The sequence below is a fragment of the Chondrus crispus genome, genomic scaffold, assembly GCF_000350225.1.
Source record: "Chondrus crispus Stackhouse genomic scaffold, scaffold_359, whole genome shotgun sequence".
NCBI lineage: Eukaryota > Rhodophyta > Florideophyceae > Gigartinales > Gigartinaceae > Chondrus > Chondrus crispus.
In genome coordinates this window covers 29,070-50,589 of record NW_005179254.1, presented here as the reverse complement: position 1 = coordinate 50,589, position 21,520 = coordinate 29,070, and the positions used below count along the sequence as shown (strand labels likewise).

Below are 21,520 nucleotides of genomic sequence, written 5' to 3'. Positions count from 1 at the left end.
GGGAGTGGGAAGCAACGAGAATTTAAGAGACGGCGAAAAAAAGCTGCGCCTTGTTTGTTGGGCTGTCGCAAGGCAATGGGGACAATTCGGAAGGGGAGGGGGGTAAGGGTGGCACTACAGCCAGTGCCGGCGCGCCACGTGGGCAATATGTCGGGCGACCTGGCTAGGCCGCAGTCTGCGACGAATGGCGAGGCGGCGAATTGAATAAAGTTGATTCTCCCCGACGGCGTCCCGGAAAACGCCGATTGTAGCACTATTGTAAGCGCCGCGTTTTTTTTCGTCGTTTTTGCTGTCAGGCAACGAGCGCCCGTCCCCCGCTATTGGCTGCTGCGCCTTTTCATTGCTGGATGGCAACAAATCCGAACATGCAGTTTCTTATGTAACCTCAATCTTTCCCCAAATATTTCCGACCATTCCCCGAAACTTTTCGCACCGCCCCTAAAACCCGATCTCCCGCCGCATCGCGATCGCCCGCCGCATCGCGATCGAAGAGATTCACACTCATCCACACACACCCCGTCTCACGGTGGCCGCCCACACGTCACTCCTCTCCCCCATCCCATTCATTTCTTCGTCAACCTCCAAACAACCTCGCCTCATCAGTCCTCCTCTGCACCTCCTCCCGCCCGCACCCGCCTCTTCCCCACCCCCACAGCCGGCCGCCTCTCCCCATGTCCGCGGGCCCCTCCTCCACCATGCCGGCCTTCATCCCGTGCGTCGGCTCGCACTTCCTCGCGCGCGCCGTCCCGCGCTCCCCCACCTCCGCGCGCGCGCGGCTGCCGCGGTCGCCGCCGCGACGGGCGCGCCTGGCGCCCATCTGCGCGACGCCGCCAGAGGACGCGGACGCGGCCACGGCCGCGGCCACGCCGACGGGGGAAGTGCCGTTCGAGATCCGCGGCTTCAGTCTGGCGAACCTGGGCCTGTTCCTGGGCATCGGCATCACGGCGTACTCGTTCTCGAGCTACTTCGGGTCGAACGGCACGGCGTCGGCCTCGTCGCTGGGCTTCGTCTACGGCGTGCCCATCCTGCTCATCGGCTGCGCGCTCAAGTACGCGGAGCTGCAGCCCATCCCGGTGGCGTCGACGCCGGACGCGCGCGCCGCGCGCGAGGAGAAGGCGACCGAGGTGCAGCGGAAGATCTACTCGGATATCACGCGCCACCGGTACGGGGACGAGGCGCATCTGCAGGCGGCCCTCGCCGCCCTCGGCCTGATTCCGAGGGGCGAGCCGTGCCCCGAGCTCAGGAGCGGCGAGGAGTCGGTCACGAAGGACGGCGAGTATTGTATCCGCCTCACGTTCTACTCCGTCGCCACGCCCTGGAAGGAGTGGAGCGGGAAGATTGACAAGTATGAACGCTTTTTCGGGCCGGGCGTGGTCGTGGACGTCGAGAAGGTCGATAGCGAGAAGAGGCTCGTCGCCCTGTCGCTGAGAACGGGCGAGCGCGCGCGGAAGGCCCCGGGGAGCGAGGCGCCGGCGCAGGCGCAGGCGCAGGCAGAGACGCCTGCGGGGGAGCGCTGAGGCACAGAGTTTGCTACGCGTTTCGTGATAGCAGTGGTGTGTATAGAAGACAGTGTATACGGAGGGTATGGCCCCGTGTGGAGACTGGCCTCTCCAGACTGATGTCAGAAGTCAACAACATCTGTTCCGTGATGAATCATGTAAAGTTGAGCTACTGCACGGTGCGCGGCGTCTGGCGAGCATTGTTGACACCTGGCGACCTGGCGCGCCAGTTACTCACGTGGGGCCGGGGCGGCAGACGGCGGCCACAGAGGTGAAGGGGTCGTGTTGGCCGGGGGTGCAGCCCAAGGTCGGAGGACAATGAAAGGGCGGGGGGGGGGGGGGGGGGGTACGGATACAATGGCCCGGGCGATAATAATGCGTAAATCCGCCCGGGCCGTCCACGACATTGAACAACAATGGCCCGGGCTGTTTAAGTTCTACAATGGCCCGGGCTGTTGTGTGGCCCGGGCTGTTGTAGCTGACCTCGGGGGGGGGGGCTTGCGTCCGCTAGAGTAACTACATGGAGTGCCTCGAAAGTCGCAATTACTCGAATTCACGTTATGGCGATACTCGCGATTTGTCTGGTGAGTCTACTGTACCAAGTCAACAGTGCCGTCAGTAGAGGCCTCCATAACGTCGCCTCGCGCGTGATTGCGCCAGATCGGGCCCTCTGAACGTCGCCAAAAAGCGTCAAGCGCTCCAACGTACTTGTACAGTACAGCTAGCACCGCCTGCGCTATTCCAAAATATTTGTAACCGCCAGAATGTCTCTCTCTCATAACTTGGCACCGATCACCCTTCCCCACTTGACCCCCCCCTCTCTCGTGCCGCTCCGATCAACCAAAACCACGACCGTTTCCCCGCCGGTACCCCGCCCTCCCGCCCCCCCCGCCGCCCGTCGCCCCCGCCCATGTCTTACGCCCCGCCGCCGCCCCCGGGCGGCCCCCCGCCCGAGCCGCCGCTCCCGCCCGGCTGGACGCGCCACATGTCGCCCACCGGCACCCCGTACTACCACAACGCCGCGTCGGACACCACCTCCTGGACCCCGCCCGCGCAATCACCAGTGCAGGCCTCCGCCCCACCGGCCCCGTCGGCTCCGCCGCCGCCGCCGCTGCCTCCGCCCGCGCAGGCCTACCCCGAGCAAGGCGCGTACGGCGCCATCCCGCCGCACGCCTATCCACCCCAGCAACAGCCGTCGCACGCGCCCTACACCCGCGACGCTCAACAGCCTTACCGGCCACAGCAGCCCTACCCCATGCAGCAGCAGTCCGTGCAGCAGCCGTACACGCTTCCGCAGCAGTCGTTCCAGCAGCCGTATTCACAGCAGTACGCGGCACCGCAGCAGCCGTATGCCGCGTCGCAGCCGTCATACCAAGTACCACAGCATCCGCAGCACCCGCCGCAGCACCCTTCACAACGTCCCCCGCAGGGCCCCCCGCAAGGTCCGCCGTATTACCCACCGCAAGCCGAACACGTCGACCAGAACGACTTCTACGCGCAGAGCTCGCAGTACAACACGCATTCTCAGCCGTCGTATGCCTCCCCGCCAAATTTGTACCCGAATGCTAGCCACTCGGCCGCGCCGCCGCCACACCCTGCCCCGGGAGGGTACCCGTCAGGCCCAGGAATCGGCTCCCCGGAAACCCATCTTGGAGCCCCGTCGATGTCCGTGCCGCACATGGCACCGCCACTGCCATCCGACATGGCTTCGCTGCAAACTGACATGTCCATGATGGGTATGGGGCCTGCTCCGTCCATGGGTGCGCCAGGTGCCGCAGGTGTTATGCATATCAACTTGGAGATGAAAGCTGTCGGCTTAAGGAATAAGGACATAATTGGGAAGTCTGATCCTATTTGTTATGTTAATGTTCCGCATCCATCCACACCTGCTGGGGCCGCGAGCAACCAAGTGAGAAAATGGATCATTGCTGGGAGAACAGAGGTTGCTGAGAATACCTTGGCCCCGACCTGGGCGAAGCGCGTGCAAATGCCTTTTCACTTTGAACAGCACCAGGTGATACGGTTTCTCGTTATTGATGTGGACAACAAGAAAACCTTGCAAGGGGATGGACTAGGCCACTGCATCACGTCTCTAGCAGAAATTGTGCGAAATGGAGTGCTAACGCTAAAGCTGTATTCGTCACGTGGAGCATCTGCCAAGTGTGGAGACCTAATAGTTCGCGCGCACGACGACAGTCCCGCTGGCAAAGTGCGCCTAAAGCTTGCTCTTTCGGGTGCAGGCCTTGATAAGAAGGACATGTTTGGAAAGTCCGATCCCTATTATGAATTACGCCAGATAATTGCAGGGAATCGTGGCACCTCAACTCTATATAAATCAGAAGTGATCAAAAATAATCTTAATCCGACCTGGGAGCCGCATAGCCTCTTGCTTTCCCCAGGTGGTATGAGTTGGGACAGAGTGCAGTTGCAGATCATTGTGAATGATTGGGACAAGTACACTCCACATGATCTCATCGGTGAGGCAAAGTTTTCGCTAGCGGAACTCACCTCGAAGCCGTTATTTGACCTTATCAACCCGAAAAAGGCTCTCAAAGGTGGCAGTTACAAGAATTCTGGTCGTCTTAAGGTTCATCGCGCGGACGCCGTCGAGTTGCCAAACTTCATATCATATTTACAAGGCGGATTGCGACTCAACTTCGTTGTAGCTGTAGATTTCACAGCGTCGAACAAGCCAGTCAATGACCCAGCCTCGTTGCATTATATTAAGGACCCGATGAAGCCAAGCCCGTATGCACAAGCGCTGAAAGCAGTTGGTAATGTATTGATGGGATACATACCTGATGGGTATGTCTCTGCGCTGGGCTTCGGTGCCATCCTTCCTGGACAAGGAAACACGCCGTCTTTTGACTTCTCGTTGAATGGAGAAACGGACCCACGAGTTCCTGGTGTCTCTGGTCTCCTCGCGGTATACGAGCAGAGTGTCAAAAAAGTCACCCTAGCCGGTCCCACAAACTTTGCTCCGTTAATTACGAATGCAGCGCATATGGCCTCCTTATACCCTGTCACTCCAACTTACCAGCATTTTTCAGTTCTACTCATCCTCACAGATGGAGCAGTCTCAGATCTTGTAGAAACAATTGACGCTATCATTGACTGTTCCAAGAGGGCTCCGCTAGCGATCGTAATTGTGGGTATCGGTGACGCTGACTTTTCATCTATGAGACGATTGGATGGGGACACCGCGAAACTGCGAAGTGATTCCGGACGCGAGGCGAAGCATGACATCGTGCAGTTTACCAAGTTTGATACAAAGAAATCAGTTGATGTCATCGCCTCAGAGGTCCTTCAAGAAGTTCCGCAACGTGTTGTAGAGTATATGATCGATGCTGGAATCCAACCGAACCCGCGCACATATTAGGTTCAGGAAAAGTGAATGAGATTTCGCTGGCGTGGCATCCACGATGAGCGCTCCTGTCATCTTCCGGAGGATAAATGCATTCGCGAAGCGCCCTGTCATACAAGCATGAAATTCCGAGAGCCTGTTTGAAAAAGCTATACTATGTCTCCGTGCCCACCTCTGGTCGAGGCGCTCACTTGGATTGCAAGATCGCGCGGCAGAAGCAGTGTTGATTTGTCGTTATCGCCTGACTTGTGCAAAAACTATTCTTAATGTAAAGCAAATGCATTTGTACAGCCACGTGATGTCCGTCAAAGATTACCCACGAGCTCTTTGATACCTTCGAACTCTAAGAAGACCGAGCTCCCTTCTAGAATTTGTTCCAGGCAGTCGTCGTGGTTCTTATGACTGACTCGAAAGTATAGCTGAATGCGCGGATCCGCATGCAGATTCACACCTCCTGAATGACCGAGTCTTTGGTGAGCAATGCATGCATCGCCAGGTCGGAGGAGGACTCGCTTCGGCTGTCCTATGTCCGGCTTACCGGGCCCATATCCAAACAAATTCTGTCCGTTGTCTGTTACGAGATCCTGTCGCGGGAGAATGGAGAGCTGGTTAAAGACAGTACGACAATACTCGACCGCGGAAAGCGTGTAAAGATGAAATAAGAAATACCTTTTGCACTCGCTCGCGAAGCAGTGGATGTAACTTAAAGTGAGAACCTTTGCCAGTTGATGCGAAGACAAAGCAAGATCAAAAACAAAGGTTAGACTTACCCAAACTAGCACCCTTCAACGCTATGCGCATTTTCCAGTGAAAACTCTCCGTACGTACCGGGCCAAACATTGAGCTGTCCTCGATTCTCTTCGATATCTTGTCCCTCAGAAAGCGCAACACCAACCAGCAACGTAAAAGGGCTTGCGGTCTTTCTATACTTCCCTTTCCCTCCATCAATGTGCCACTTGTGCTTTGGCATGTTCTCTGTCATAGTCATCCCCTTTTCCTTGAACTTTTCCTCTGTCGGTCTGATAGCAATCTGGGCGTTCTTGCCATATTTGATCTTTCCCTTCCCGATTAAGTCCTCGCAGGCTTCGGGAAGAATAGTGTCGGTCATCATGCGATATATTTCCGGTGCCCTCTCAGCTTCGCGTTTGACATCCGGGAGAGCATCTTCCTCTGTGAACGCGCCTTTGGCGCGGGCTTTGTCGACGACACGCAGAGCATCCTTCGCCATCTCGCGCGTGGCGACGTTGCGGAGGACGAGGTACCCATCGCGGATGAAAGACCGTTTTTGCTCTTCAGTTAGAACCATAGTAGGTGTGGTTTTCCTGACTGCAAGGGATGGCGTCGCACAAATCTTCGGATGAGTTGAACCCCCGAGGGCTCTTTTGAAGTATCGGATGCTCGTAGCGTGTTGAAGTGAAGCCTTGTACAGTACATCCTTCCTCACCTCCAGTGCAAGCAGAATGGCCTTGTTGTTAACACGTCGATCCACGTCAAGCCATCCTTCCGCAAAAAATGTGATGCCCTTAATATTGAAAACTTCAGAAGGGGTCCAGCGAGGACACTAGTCCGTTACCCTGACAACCAATGCTTCGGTATCTCGTGAACCAGGCAACGGCATCGACCATATCATGAGGTGTTGTCAAGTGCTGGCAGACATGTGATGTACAGAGTGTTCTTCTGGCAAACACGTTTCAATTTTCAAGGGTTGTGGCGTGTGTCCAGTTTGTGTAAGACGTGTGCATCACATATGGCATTCCAGCATAGGGTGGGCATGTAGAAAATCATTCCCAGAAGCCGACAGGGAAACGTGCGGTACAACAACAACGAAAGGAACAGATGACTTCAGTTAACCACTGTTTTCCAAACAGGTCATGCGGACGGTAGACATCTTCAGTGGTCTTCTTTCCCCAATCACCACTTATCTTCACTATCTGATTGCTCTCCCGCCCGAATTTCTTCTGCTAAACTGTCCATTGCTTTGTGCTCTTATTGACTATTTGTAGAAGTTTAAAATTGCATTTTAAAGGCACTTGGTGAAAACCCAAAAAGGGCATGGCTGTGCGTCACGCGTCGCATTCAGATGCTTAATTCTCCCGATCGCAACGCAGAAAGTTTTTTTCCTGATGACACATGGATAAAGCAATTACTGCACATGGCCCCACAATAGAACCATTCAAGTTCTTATCTCCTTGTTCAGTAGCAACATGACCTCACACCTCAGGCCAATCAGCGGGACCCAGCGATTCTCATCAACGCAGTGGCTCACGGACAGCCCTGCCTTAAGAAGCGGTATATACGAGTTCTTCTATCTCCATGTATATTCCTCTACAAGCAACCACATCATATAGTATGATACAACATTTTGGCTCCGGATCCTCCGCCCTCTTTTTCAAACAACTAGAGAGAGCTGTAGGAACACAGATAAACCATCTCAAAGTACTCCTATCTCTACACGCATGTGTACGAGCATGAATTCTGCGCACTCCTTTTCCTTTGGGTTCCGTCAGAGGAACGGTGCATTGGAATCTGAGAACAGTTTATTGGCCAGAATAAGCAAAAGAAATCTATGGAAAGCACGTTTGTACTTCACAATTCGTTGTAGAGTGTCGTCCCCTGTACATTGCAATTAGTACTTCAAATACATCACGAATCCGTTTATACTTAGGGATTTAGTCAAGTTCAGCGTCAGAGGCGACGTCAACGAACGCACTCTTGACATATGACAATGACCGCACTCCTGACACCAGCATCTCGTCAGGTGCTGAACTAAATACGCAAAATGCATCTTCTTCAGATGACTCGACAACAGAGCGCACCCCACCAACCTTGTTCAAAGCCGCACAAATCTCAGATGAAGTTTGTCCACCGGTCTCATACAATTCGGCGCGTACAACTCGCTCGCGCATGGCTCCAGGCAGCTGTGGTTGTCCAATACGGACATTTCGACGCTGCTCCGAAGATTCGGATGCACACGCTTCGTCTGAAGCGACTGGCTTCAAACGTCCCCTAAACAGCTTAATTACAGTTCGTCTTATTTCTGCTTCGTCCGCCCGTTCTAGTAGGTTCAAAAGAATTTCGTATATCCTGGGCATGTGCTTCCCAAACTGCGTTGCTGACATTTGCATGATACTGTTCACAATGAAACAGACCACTGGCGACAAAGCCAGCACTTCCCGACGTTCCTCGGCCTTTGATTGTGCTTCATCGCATGAACGAATGAAGCCCTGTAATACCTTTTCACAAAGACTCATGACTTTGGCCTCAGTGGAACCGCCTTCTTCAGTCCGCTGTGGGTCGAGGTACAACCAAAACACGATCCGCAGGTATGCCATCAGCCCGTTTGTTTCTTGTTTTAACAGGTTCGGAACTTGGTTCATAAAACCAGCTTGCCAAAGTGAATATCGGAGCTCTGTATCGACATTGAAATCGTGCGCAAACTTATAGCTCATCTCAAGAGACTCGCTTAAGCCCAGAATGTGCTCTGTCGATAGGACTCTGTAGAAGCTAACGACCATTTCTTGAACAAGTTGGATCAAGAGTAGCTGAACCACGCACTTTGCTCGTACAACTCGAAAGTCAATTTTGCTAGAGTTAGGTACTTCAGGGGGCACGTCATCACTTGAAGACTTGCTTTCCACCTCTTTTTCGTTGGGTGCTCCGTTATGGTGGGCAGACTGAGCACCTGGTTCGTCTGCAGCCGCATCCTCGCCATTTACCGCGTGATCTGCCGCAGCGTCAGCCGCGTTTGCCTTTTCGCCTTCTGCCAGAACAGTGGCTTTTCTTTCCTCTGAGTGCCTACCAACTCTTAGTCGGTCTGGACCCAGAATTTCGTGAGGCATGGTATCAGCAAATATGCCGCTAATGGCATCGTTGAGGACCTTCCAGTCCTCAGCTTCTAATACCTCCCCTGCAGTCATGACTAATCGAGCAAGAATACTCATCCCCTCCCTCGCCACAACTTCAGTCTCTCGCAGAATCCAACTTCGGATAAGTTCCAGTAGATCACCTAAGAGAACCCGAGTGACCTTAATGTGCAATACAAAGACATCAATTAAACACTTCAATGACGCCGACCCCATCGTAGTTGCCCATTCCCCTACCGCGGCTGCCTCGCCTCGGTCGCTGCTCGCCGACAGGTGACGGACGTCGTCAAAGACAGGGGCAAGAACTCCCCTGAAGATCAACGCCCAAAGGGATGAAGAAAATCGCCCGCCGTGATTGGTCAGCACTCTGTACAGACCATCGTTTGCCGCTGTACGGACAGGAGATCTTTCGTCTTGCATCGCTGATGCAAGGCCGGTCAAGATGGGAAACCAGGCTCCGATGTGCGCGTCCACATCAGAAAACCAAATCTCTGTCTCGATGGAACGTGCTGCATTATCGGCCAGGGGTTGCTCTCGAAGCATTGATAAAGCCTGTCCATCCGCTAGCGATGAGGCACATCGACCACTCAGAAGCCCTATGGCGGCCAGTGAAACGGGAGTAGAGACGCTTGACTTTGCGAAAGCCGCAATACCTGTCACTGCATCTACATAGACATCGTCGAGGACACCAACATACTTACGCACAATTGAATCAACAATTTGCCATCCAAAATTCATGATTGATTCAACCTTATCATCAGCAGCAAGAGCAAGAACGGCAAACACGGACTTCCATCCAGATTTGATATTTGCGGCCCTCGCAAGCACAATTTGAGAGACACAAGTCAACACAAGCTCGCGTATCGGAATTGAGTTCGACTGACTGAAGCACTTCTCAAATGGTTTGAGGAACGACCGCTGAAACGAAAAGTTTGACAATTCATCTTTGTCCAAAAACTTCGACGCGAGTTGGCGTAACGCATCTACAGAGTACATTGCAACATCGCGGTTGTCATGGCACATTGCCGACACAAAGAACGGTCCCATCTGGAGCCAAATCTTGCCCCACTCAATGCGTGTCCTAGCTTCCATGTTATAGTAGGCCAGCTCTACAATCTTCTGGAGACAGAACAATCGAGGGGAGGGACCCTCGCTTAACTCTTCTAGTGAGATCGTACAGAGGGCTCCACAAAAGTCTGTAACGCCGGCTGCAGACAAGTGCGAGGAATTCATAAAGATTCTTTCGATTTCGCTCTCAGCTATTGTTGTAGCCGCCGACGCGGCTTTTGCGTCTATCTTATGAACCAAGCCATCATGTTTTTGACTACTGGCATCGGTTGATTTCCCCGAGGATGTTCTTCGGTACGTAGTCCCATTCCTTCCGCTAGCCACCTTCTCAGTATCGCCGGCACCAGGCATTGAAGCCCGTTGCGCACCCTGAGATGAGTAACCATTGGCAGACTGTCCGGGCGTTCCAGCCTGACCCGAAGAACCAATACCGACCAGTGGGGCCTTCTGGAGGAGATGCTTATCGGGGTTACCAGCGACAACGGCCCGTATCTGCTCTAATTGGGAAATTGCTCTGACAATAATGACCCACTGCTCCCCAAGGTTGTTCCCTTCATTGGCGGCAATCGCAAGTATCATGCGAACACACTCAACATTTTTCGGGCGCATCTCCGAAATGCTGTTCAGGTGGGTAAACTTAGCCAAGGACGTAACTAAAGCATCTTTGGTTGTGGACATGCTGAAAGTTGAGGAAATTGCAATACCATTGCGGAAGCCATCCAAGCAAAGTGCCACCACTGCTGTGTCCGCAGGAGATGCCTCTTCTAAGTTCAGTGAGATAGCTGCTAACACAGGGAACCATGCCGTATCAAACATTAGCCTCGCATGATGTACATTAGTGGCCGAATAGTATGTGTAATCCTGAGCTGTTCGCCGACTGCTGGCGAAACGAACTTTCGTTTCCGCCATCAAACGCTTACTTTCTTCTTCAAATTTTCTAGCTCGCTGCGCTGGATCCATCGTGACAACATTTGTGCCACCATTCAATGCTTTTGCGTTCAATCCCGGGCTCGAATCTGTCTTCGAATCAACGAGTTTGATTTCAGTTGTAGTTATACGGTTGTACAAACCACTAAGAAACTTGGGGTCAAGATCACCTCCATCGTTGATGCCGCGATTATTCTTGATAAACTCCTCTTTGCTCATTTTGTTCTTAATAGTGTCATTATGCGCATCAGTATGTAGCATGATTGTAGAGTAAGCAAGCACGTATGCCGCGTCTGCGTTGGCAAATATATCTGGGTTGCACTCGCAAAATCGTGATGCAAACTTCTCCATGATGCGGTCGATCTTTTGCGCTTCACCTGGCAGTCGGAACCCACTCAGGTGCATTCGGAGAGCACCATCAAAAGTCAAATCGCCGAACTCGTTCATATCTGTGTAAGCGTGCATGACACTTATGTTGAATGCTCCTCCTTCCCCGAGGTACTCGCCCACCATCGTAGCGTTCAGATTCTCTGCCTCGTGAAGGAAGGCCGCAATCATACCTGCATCTTTCTTCAATCTTCCTGTAGACAACAAAAACTCAATACCTCGCTTCGGTTTTGAATTGAAAAGATTGATACCCTCAGCCATTTCCCGCTTGGTCTTCAACGCATTTTCAAATCGGGTGGTATCTCTGTCGCTTCCTTCCGAGACAACCCCGAGCACGAGACCACTTGATGCCGAACCGCGCGCGCGCGATGGCGTTCTGTTCATGAGAGGTGATGGCTCAGCGTCTTCCTCATTAATTGTTTCTTCCTGTTGCGCGTCCGTCGCTTTGCCGTTTGCCTGCTCACCATGTGGAGATTCAGAGCTGGTGGATTCTACCACCGTTTCTTTTGCGTCTACTGCGATCGTTCCGGCTTTCATCTGATCTTTCCAGTCCTCAAGCGGTTTGGACCAGTTTCGCAAGCTGCGCACAACTTGTATGACTGATGTCAGAGCCATGACTTTCGATTCCATCTGTCCTGTTCCTGGGGTTGATGATGCAACATTACCCTGCGAGGAAGACTTCTTCTGGGCTGCAGCAGATAAAACATTCACTATATGCTCAAATATCTTCGGGGAATCCAAGTCGCAATCATAATTTAGAAATAGGTCGGCCATGGTCTGTTGATCGCTGGACAATTTGCTCAGAAGAGTGAGAGCTCTACGACTCCGCATCGGCCCAGCTGTTGAAGACTCCAAGAATCGAAATACAACTGCATCGAAAAGGGCCCCAATCTCATTCTTTAGGAGGGGTCGAAGGGTATCCTTTCTAAGCAGCATTTCAAATATGTCAAACGACACATCCATTACCTCTGGAGAGCTTGACATGCAATTCGTCAGTAGAGAAGGAGTCAGATATTGCCTCAATGCATACACAAATCTGTCAAGACTTCGAAAAGCAGGCCCGCTGTGAACGACTAAATTCTTTAAAAGCTCCAAAGAAAGAAGTTTTGATCGCACTGGAACCGCGTCGACTGCCACATCACCAGGAACTTCCTTTGCTGAAAGCTTACAAAGCGCTCGAAAAAGCAAGTAAGCGTCTTTTTGCAAAACAGTAGAAAATTCTGAGGAAGCATCGCCTCCCTCTTCAGCAGGTCGCGCTGGTTCTGGGACATCCAACGCTGGAGCTGCTTCATCAGATTCTGTGGGCTTAGTGGAAATTGGTGCGGTGATGGAGGTAATGTCTTCTGCAGTTTCTGCCTCCATACGAGAGAAGACCAGATTGAGAATTTGAGTAAGGCTTACACGAGCGGTTGTTCTTGTGCCCGGCATGCGGGCGTTGAGATAGATATTGTAAATGGTGCGCACAGCTGCCAACAGAGTACCGTGGTGGAGGCCCGAGCGAGTGCGTGTCGCGGCGGTGAGAAGAGTTTGAACCATGCGAAGGTATACATCCTCATCCTTGACCTCAAGGCAGGCGCAAACCATGGCAATGAGGTCATCGAGGCTAGATTCCCGGGCGTCGAGAACCACATCTGTTGAGTCACCAGGACTTCCAATGTGCCCATATTCAAACAGGCGATGGATGCAATCGAGGCAAGCATCGACAACGACGACTTTGCCGCTTTCACACCCCAAGCGTAGAGCTGTGACTACAAGGTCCGAGGTGATGTATAAGTCAATCTTTTCGGGCTCGCGCAAGATCTGTGCTGATGCTGCATCCCAAGCATCGCGAAGCGGACGATTTTTGCGCCCGGTGGCACCCTTTTCGACGCGAGTCTGGAACCTGGCAAAGAGCTCTGCAAAAGCGGCGAGGTCTCCTCTGCGAACGGGTTCCATCCCGTCGTCCTCGGGCAGAGCATCAGAAGAGGGTGAAGAATTTTGAATGTCGCTTTCGGCGTTATCGTCGACAGACATGGTGGAATCTTCGATGCCATCAACTACCGGAGGTGGGGAGTCTGCTTTGTCCGGCAGCGGAGGTTGAGGCGGCGCCGGTTGCGCATCGGGCTCCTGGACGGGCATGTCACAGACACGGTAGCGAAAACGCGACGTGCCGACGCCCGACAATGCGAAACGAGATGGCTGACATCCGTGTCCCGCGGGAGGGAGGAAGGGGGCTGAGAGTGAGGTCGGGACGAACTGGGAACGAGACATTAACGACTTTGCTCTCAGGATCGTTTCAGGCCGCATTGCTGACAGAGGAACCACGGCGACACTTGGCGTTTCGCAGTTGCACAAACAGAGGATCACAACGAATATTATACACGTGGGCGCTAATTGGACAACAGGAGAAACGTGGCCACGTGTGTGTGATGGCCTATTGATTCGATTACAGAAAACCAGATCGAAGCGGATGAATCGAAATCGGCTCTAACGAGCGGGCCTGGTTCGGTCTTTTGGAGCTTGAGGGCCCAACCAAATCGAATCGCACAGGCACGCGGAACTCTCAAATCGAAAAACAGAAGACCAGCTGGCTCACCAAGCGCGAACCTCACCAACACACAACGAAGTGAAAGCGGCTATTCTTGTTCTTGCGTTATTGCACACTCTCTTCGAAGCATACCCGCCCTTCCTCTCCGAACTTATCCGCATCAAAAATGAAGCGCTCTTCCGACCGCCAAATCACCAAAGATGACGCCGAAGCTGGCACTCTTGATGGAGCAAACGAGGACGCCCGCCCCTTCCAGAAGGCTCCACCAGACGTCCTTGCCAAGCGCCGCATACTCAAAGCCCGTAGAACTCTACCCGCCGATGCAACGAACGAAGAAAATGCACCTAATCCCTTTGCAGCCATTTCCACGGGCCCGGCACCGCCCGCAGCGGACGCACAGATCACTAGTCCCGCCCCCTGTAAACCCACCAATGATAAACCCGCCGTGACGGAAGAGGAGAAGACTGAGAAGCCGCTGGAAACTCCTGCAGCTATTCCCACACCAAAAATTGAAGAAACAGATAGACCTGCGGATGGAAATGCAAAACCATTCGAGCCCTCCCCAGAAGCTCCGAAAACTGACAACGGAAAATCATCGGCGCCGCCGCCAGAGAAACCTTCACAAGGGTCTGCAGATGAAAAAGCCCCTGAAACTAGTCCTCAAAAATCATCTCAAGCTGCAGAGAAACCAGCCGACGTTGCGCCTCCCATCGACAAAGGATCACAAGCCGGCGAACATTTGGCGAAGAGTGAAGCTACAGGTAGAGCTCCTGAGGAGCCGAGCTCCAAGGTCGCCGACACACCTCAAGTCAACTCTGCCCCAGCATCGGCTAACGACGCGAAACAGACTGGTGAAGGCACAGCGGATAGCGCCGCCAAATATGTGGAAAGAGAGGTACCATCGCCACCAGATTCTTCCAAAGCCACCAGCGCTGCAGCACCCACCCCATCAATGCATGCCAATGGCAAGGCTCCAGCGGCCCCTATCACCTTCGGAAACCTTTCCGGGGCACCGGTACTGACATTTGCAAACGCAGCGGCTGCCAGCAAAGGAATGTTTAATATCGCACCCGTCGCAACTGCACCCCCACCTCCGCCTGCACCGGTAAAAGAATTCAAGGAAGCGCCCGTACAAACTGGTGAGGAGGGCGATGAGGAGCTATTCCGAGAACGAGCAAAGCTATACGAATTGCAAACAGGAGAGAAAGGCACACGTAGCTGGAAGGAAAAAGGCGTCGGTCATTTGAAGGTCAATCGCGATATTGAAACCAAAAAGGCACGTTTGGTTATGCGTACCGAAGCAACTCTCAAGGTTATTCTGAACAGCCCAATCTTTGAGGGTTTCAGGTTTGATCGCGCGACGCCAAGGTCGCTGAGATTCCTGGGATATGACGCCAAGGATATAAACAAGCGCCTAACATTCTTGGCGAGGTTTGACAGTGTTGTGGCTTCTAATTCACTTATAGAGGTAATCGAGAGCACACAAAGGACTGCAGCTAACAACAAAAGCGAAGACTGATTCGCGTTTACCGATGTTGCAGTGCGCTCTACTGCACCAGCTGCTGTCGAGACAAGTCTACATATATCATCTGTTTTAATCCGATGGCGGCGACCTGTATAGTTGTCGTAGCTAGTTTACCTCTTGCTTGGTGTTAGTAGTCTTTGCTCTCTTGAAAAACGCACAACTAATCGCTTTGCGAATAATAGGGAGCGACGCGAGACGAAAATTAAAGGCATCGCCCGCTGCAAAATATGTTAGCGTGGCGCTCATTGCACAAAAATCATTTTTCTCATATCCTTCTGCGGCGGCATAAGGTTCCCTAGAGATTTGCTTGTCAAGGACCAACTATGCGGAAACCAGTACTGCTTAGATACTGCACGCACAACTGCTATGTCGACGATACGGCATCCTTTGGCGCGATGTCGATTTTGACTTGTCGATAGAGTCGCAGTGAGAGAAATGTCCCCACATCAGAGCAAAGTGCAGAGGTAAGTCGTCTGCTTGTTGCTTGTCCCTTTGTTTCTTTTTTACACTGTTCCCCAAGCGGTTTAAACTCCCAATTACAGACAAAGTCTCATTCTGTCTGCAATCCTTTAACTCTGGATCATAAAACAACATCTCTCTATACGTCTTCTCTGCCACCATCGGCCTTTCTAACATGAAGCAGAGCGCTACATTTACCCCGGTATAAGAGAGTTTTAAACTGCTATGGGCAATGTCGAGGAACCCCCTTTGAGCCTGACGCTTTATTTTCTGCTAGATACAGTAGCAAGAACGGAAATCTCATATTCAGAAATAGTTGAAAAAGAAAACGCTGAGGTAAGTTATATCGACCGTAACTCTGGTCATACCTATAAGCTGTTCTATTGTGCTCCCGATTCGCACCTCTTTTTTATTGTAAGCCGAGGTAGCACCCCGAACATACTGTCCGCTGTTGAAAACAGTATGGATACAAAATAGTAAATAGGATTCATTTGACCGCAATAGTGAGGAATGCACGCAGAGCGCAGGAAGCTCTTATCCCATTCTGTCACTCCGTCTACTCGCAAAAGAATTTCGAAATTATGTTGAAGTGTCGGCACAAGCTGGAGCAGCAGGTAGATATACTTAGAAACAAGTGGTGCGAAAAGAGTAAGGGTGAAGTCAAGCAATGCTCCGTAGAGGCCTTCAATATTTTACAAACAGACACCACAGTGTGACAACAGCCATCCTGCAAGAGTCTGCTCGAAAACTGGGCTTTTGTTGATTACAAGTAGATCCGCGTGCGCCAGATGCGAACGTGGAGAGAGAGTTGTGAAAAAGATGGCGACACACGCTCCGTGGTTTGAACATCGCATCAGGTGGCTCTGTGTTTTAACATAAATTTATTCAACTGACCAAAGGCGATGCTGAGGCATTCCTGTTCACATGTTGATGGCGCGGACGTGGAGCGACTACATGCTGTCGGCAGTGGTACGGGACTCCTCCACACTACCCCACACGAATTGCTCTTTTCACGGGTCCCCTGTGAATCATTTTCCATCCCACTTGTGATCTGAGAATCTGAAACATACGAGTAGTGGACGTCAGCGGACTCTGTTTCATCACATCGGCTCGAAAAATGCCAAAACTAGAGATAAATGCTTGTATTGAGCCTCCCAGTCTTGTCAGATGGTGCGGACGTCATGCATATCACGGCAGTTAAAAAGGAGATTTCATTGCTTAAACAAACATATGTAGAAACGGCTCTGGCTTTCGTATAACCACAAAGACAATAGATTTGTGACTGACGTGAAACGGACTCTTTTCTTTGCAGCAGCGAACGCGATTTGCCGGTATAGTCAAGCATTGCGATTGCTCAAAACAAATAGCACGAACAAGTCTTCAACGGATGGTACATCCTTTGAACAACTGCTTTGTCAGCACTGCGGATTGAGAACATCGAAACAGTCGGATTGATATTAACAGGGTGCACATTCGAAATAGTTGCCAACCTCCGGATGGAAACGACGAGCGAAATGGACGACATGGCAGAGGCGTTGCTGGACTACGATGGCGTTCTAGTGCTCCCTCCAAACGAGTTTTGCGGGGAGGGTGAGCTGACTCTCAACCCGGACAAGTCGCTTGTGCGAGAAGGGCAAGGAGGCGCGGAACAACCAATGGGGAGCTTCCCTATTTTCAACTTGGAGGAACATCCAAAGGACCTGCAGCCTGACCTGTTCGACGCGCTACTACTGGCTCGCCCCAAAGATGAGACATTGCTTGTGACGCCCCCGTCTACACCACTGAAACGACCTCTCGCAATCTTATCCCCTGAAGACGAACACGACTGTAAACGTCTAAAAATATTCTATCCAGAGAGTCCGGATGCGACTTCGCATGTAACTCCCGAGCTGGAGTTGCTTGAAACATTACAACGATTACCCGCCTTACAGAACGGGCCCTGCAGAAAACGGGAGGAGGAGCCTACATCAAGGTGGAAGGAACTAGAACAAGATGACAAGGGAGTGGAAGTGCCAAGACGCACGGCATCGGAGGATGCCGCACCGCCAGCGAGACCCAAACACGTGTGCGGGGAGTGTGGTAAGATCTTCAAGCGTGCACATAACCTGAAGATTCACGGGCGGCTACACTCGGGCGCAACGCCATACGCGTGCCCCTTTGCGGGATGCTCGAAGCAGTTTAGATGGAAGAGCTCAATTGTGTCGCATATGAACTGGCACCGAAACAAACGCGGAGACACGCTACCCGGGGAGCCTGGAGACACGTCGATTCAAAGCGCGGCGTTACGGCAAGGGACGACGCGGGGACGAGGAAGAGGAAACGCAAAGAAGACGGACGGCGGTGCCGTGGAAGGTAGGAGTGCGAGCAGGAGAGGGCGGGGAAAGGGACGGAAAAAGGGAGATGCTGGTAAGGCGGTGGTGGTGCAAGCGGAAAGTGGGGAAAAGGGCCAGGTGGCAACTGCAAGTACAACGGCGGGGTCCTGCAACCAGTCCGGGAGCGTGGTGGAGCTGGAGGATCTGGAAGGGTTTGGGATGTTTGCGGACGAAGGAGAAGACTGCTCGTCGCAGTTGAGTTTGGAGGGGATCGGGATCCTAGTGGGAGGCGGCGGGATTCTTGATGACTTTTTAGGGAGAAAATAGACGTTGCTGATCGTTGACGTGTCTACGTTCTGTTCTGTAAGCCCAGAGGCGCTTCCCGCCACCACATCCCCTCCCTCCCCTAACTTGCTTTCCTACTCCCCTTTGGCTCGCATCCTCCTCCTAAAACTTCACGCCCCTCCCCCTCCGCTCCCCCCTCCGCTCCCCCCTCCGCCGTCTCTGTCGGGCGAGGTCCAGCCGCCTCTCTACCTCGGTTCCCTAATGCCGGGCCTCGCCCTCCTCCTTCTCCTCTTCTCCTTTCTCCCCCCAATCCCCGCTTCCATTTCCCCATCCTCCCGTTCCCCGCCCCCCGTATGCAATTCCACCAATTCCACCTCCTCCACCCGTTTCCCTCAGTTTTCCCTCTATGTCCTCTCCATGCAATGGCCCTTCTCTGTCTGTCTTTCCGACGAAGAGAAACCCACCGCCTGTCTCAATCCCCCCACAACTTTCACCATTCGCGGTCTGTGGCCAACAGCTGACAAGCTCGATTCTTCCCCATCGTGCTGTTCCACCTCCTTCTCCTTGAACTCAATTATCGATCTCACGCCCGCCTTACGTCGCTTCTGGCCGGATTTCACCTCCGCAGACAATGACGCTTCCCAATGGCGCTCAGCCTGGCTCCGCCACGGCAGTTGCTCAGGCCTAGCACAGCGAGCGTATTTCCGAAAAACGCTTCAGCTTGCAAGGCGCTATGCTTTTGTTCGCGCTCTCAATGCCCACGGCGTGGCCGCATCTACGGAAAAGACCCATCGCTATGACATCGTTCGCAAAGCCCTTGCAGAGGCAACCGGCGGCTTCGATGTAGCGCTTCGCTGTTCCCGCAGGGATAAAGGTGTCTATCTCGATGCTGTCCAAGTTTGCCTTGAAAAGAAGGGCTTCTTCACCACTAATTGCCCCAGTACTTGCCTTGATGGCGATGTCGGTTGCTGTTTACCGGACGACAAAATTCTCATTCCCTACTGGCACCTCGATTATTCCAATCCTGAATCCAATGACATCACCATCACACCGGGTGAGGAGCCGCCCGATGTACGCGCTTTCTGGGTAGGCCAGCTTGCCGGTATCGTTGTGCTTGGAGGCGGCCTCGCCTATTGGACGTTTAAACAGTTTTTCGAAGCTGCCTCCAGAAACGGAAGAGCACCGCGACCAAATCCCGGCGCTTACCAGCGCATAACCGCTTCCCGGTGACAATTGCCGGGTCCTCCCGGACCCTGCTCCCCATGACATGGCGCCCTACCCATTTATTCTTGCATATGTACATACTTACCGGGAGACATCTGATAAACAAAGTCATCCACCTCGTTCACGCCGCCCCGATTTTTTCTGCACTTGCTTGGCGCGTCGCTTTTGCGCTGATTGCCGGATAATGTTCGCCGCTAAAATCGCCCCGGATGTGTCAGCCGCCAGGTCGAAGTCGAGCGACTTTGCAATGCTATGCCGTGGATTTGAAACACGCTTTGGTCGAAGAGCGCCGTGGTCAACGACATATCCTGGCATCTTGCCGACGATGTCTCGGTCGTTCTTGTCGTAGTCATAGGATACTGGTCGCCGGCTTCGGAGCGCCCGCCCACCTGCACGACGCTGTACAACCGTCGCCGGTGACGCTGACTGGGTCTGTGGTTCAGGCGTAGGCTCCGGTGCCACCTTCTGGCGCTTGGCCTTTGGGCGTCCTTTTCGGACGATGCGCTTTTGAGACGGATGGGTACTATCATCATCCACGTGTTGTGCGACGTTTTTAGGACTAATGTCCCCGGTTTCTGTTCCGCTCTCTGCGTATTCCTCCACCTCTATTGTGTGGCGTTTCCGGCGGACCGTTGAGCGCGGCTTAGGTGCCGTCGTCGTTTTCCGTCGCCCTCTTTTTGTAGGCATAGAAGACTTTGCCCTTGCTGCCTTGCTCTTTCTTCTCCGCTTCGGTGCAGAAACCGGGGCATCTTGTTCATCGTCCTGCTCCTCTGATTCACACAACGGACTGTCCTGAAGAGCATCTTCGACCTCATCGTCATCGTCATCCTCTAGTCGGAAAGGCAGAGAATCGGTGAAGCGGCTTCTGGACTCGGACGTGGTATCACCGGCCCCTCTTTCCATAGAAGGTGTGACATCCGCGGCACGCATAGATGGTGTACCTGTCTTGCTCCGTCTTCCTGGAGGTGCAGGGCTGTCGCCCGCGAGCGGGGCGGGGCTGAGCAGTGTGGACATAGTGCTACGATGAAGTGAAATGGGCGGAAGGGTATAATCGGCGCTGTGCACCTCCTGTAGACGGACGACCTGCGTTTGGAGGTCATCTGCCTTCGCTTGTAGACTTTCCCTCTTTTGCGACTCCGCCAATTTGCTTTCCTCGAGCTTTGCGAGCTGGGCTTCCAAATCTTGGATGTGTGTTTGTTGTCGTTTGACCAATGCTGCATCAAGTGTAGTGCCTCTTCTGGTAACACTCTTGCGGTTTGCATTTTCCCTTGTTCTCCTTCGTAGCTCCTCGTTTCTCTCCTCGACGGCCTTGGCAGCCTCTTCGCGCGCTTCGCGAGTCTCCTTCTTCAGCTTAACTAGGAGCTCGTCGTTCACCTTGATCGCGAGCTTCGCTTCGGCCTTAGCATCTAGCACGTTCCTTTGCATCTGGATCCTGAAGTCCTTCAACTCCTTCATCAGCTCCTCTTTCTCTCTCTTCACTTCCTTCAATTCTTTGTCCCTCTTTTCCAGGACATTTTTCCCATTCTTTGCGTCCATTTCCCTCTTCTCAACTTCGGCGCCGATGCTCTCCCTCATCCTCATGACCTCCATCTTTAGTTCGTCGACCCTCGTTTCCAACGCAACGCGCTTCGCCTGCTCTTCCTTCAACACTTTATCCTTTTCCCCCCTCTCCTTCCTCAGTACCCTTTCAATCTCGCCCTTTTGCACTTGCAAGGCCCTCTTCATCCTCTCCACAAGCTCGCCCACCTTCGCCTTAAACTGGGCATCCATCTCCGCGAATTTCCCCCTCTCAACGTCCACATGTCTCTCGGCCACGCTAATCTCCAGTTTGGCCACCTTCAACGCGGCGGCCAAATCGTCCTTCTCTGCCCGCAATGCCTCTAGCGCCGGCGCGTGCGACACGGCTAGCGCGCGGGATAGGTGGCGCGTCTCCTCCCGGTATTGCGCCAGCGAGCGGCGCAACGCCGCCGTCTGCAGCGCCGCGGCGTCTGCGGGTCCCCGCGGTGAGGACAAGGCCATTGCGCCCTTCCGCCCCGCCTCGGCGGCGGCGGCGGCATCGTCCAGCGCGCGTGGCGGCGCG

General features: G+C 53.2%; 5 protein-coding genes; 2 read left to right on the top strand and 3 right to left on the bottom strand.

Moving 5' to 3' along the window:
- Positions 1-2,754: 2,754 nt before the first annotated feature.
- Positions 2,755-4,981, top strand: CHC_T00000553001 (hypothetical protein). XM_005718035.1 is given in 2 exon segments: positions 2,755-4,878; positions 4,879-4,981. 1 exon segment carries the CDS (start codon positions 2,755-2,757, stop codon positions 4,876-4,878), a length of 2,124 nt encoding a protein of 707 aa, XP_005718092.1. The 3' UTR covers positions 4,879-4,981.
- An 86-nt stretch (positions 4,982-5,067) lies between these two features.
- Positions 5,068-6,488, bottom strand: CHC_T00000552001 (hypothetical protein). XM_005718034.1 is given in 5 exon segments: positions 5,068-5,168; positions 5,169-5,447; positions 5,533-5,579; positions 5,692-6,283; positions 6,426-6,488. 4 exon segments carry the CDS (start codon positions 6,486-6,488, stop codon positions 5,169-5,171), a joined length of 981 nt encoding a protein of 326 aa, XP_005718091.1. The 3' UTR covers positions 5,068-5,168.
- Positions 6,489-7,339: 851 nt separating this feature from the next.
- CHC_T00000551001 (hypothetical protein) lies at positions 7,340-11,186 on the bottom strand. XM_005718033.1 is given in 2 exon segments: positions 7,340-7,532; positions 7,533-11,186. The coding sequence occupies 1 exon segment, from the start codon at positions 11,184-11,186 to the stop codon at positions 7,533-7,535; it is 3,654 nt and encodes a 1,217-aa protein (XP_005718090.1). The 3' UTR covers positions 7,340-7,532.
- Positions 11,187-13,801: 2,615 nt separating this feature from the next.
- CHC_T00000550001 (hypothetical protein) lies at positions 13,802-15,416 on the top strand. XM_005718032.1 is given in 2 exon segments: positions 13,802-15,154; positions 15,155-15,416. The coding sequence occupies 1 exon segment, from the start codon at positions 13,802-13,804 to the stop codon at positions 15,152-15,154; it is 1,353 nt and encodes a 450-aa protein (XP_005718089.1). The 3' UTR covers positions 15,155-15,416.
- A 4,132-nt stretch (positions 15,417-19,548) lies between these two features.
- CHC_T00000549001 (hypothetical protein) lies at positions 19,549-20,976 on the bottom strand. Its single transcript, XM_005718031.1, has one exon. The coding sequence runs from the start codon at positions 20,974-20,976 to the stop codon at positions 19,549-19,551; it is 1,428 nt and encodes a 475-aa protein (XP_005718088.1).
- Positions 20,977-21,520: the final 544 nt, after the last annotated feature.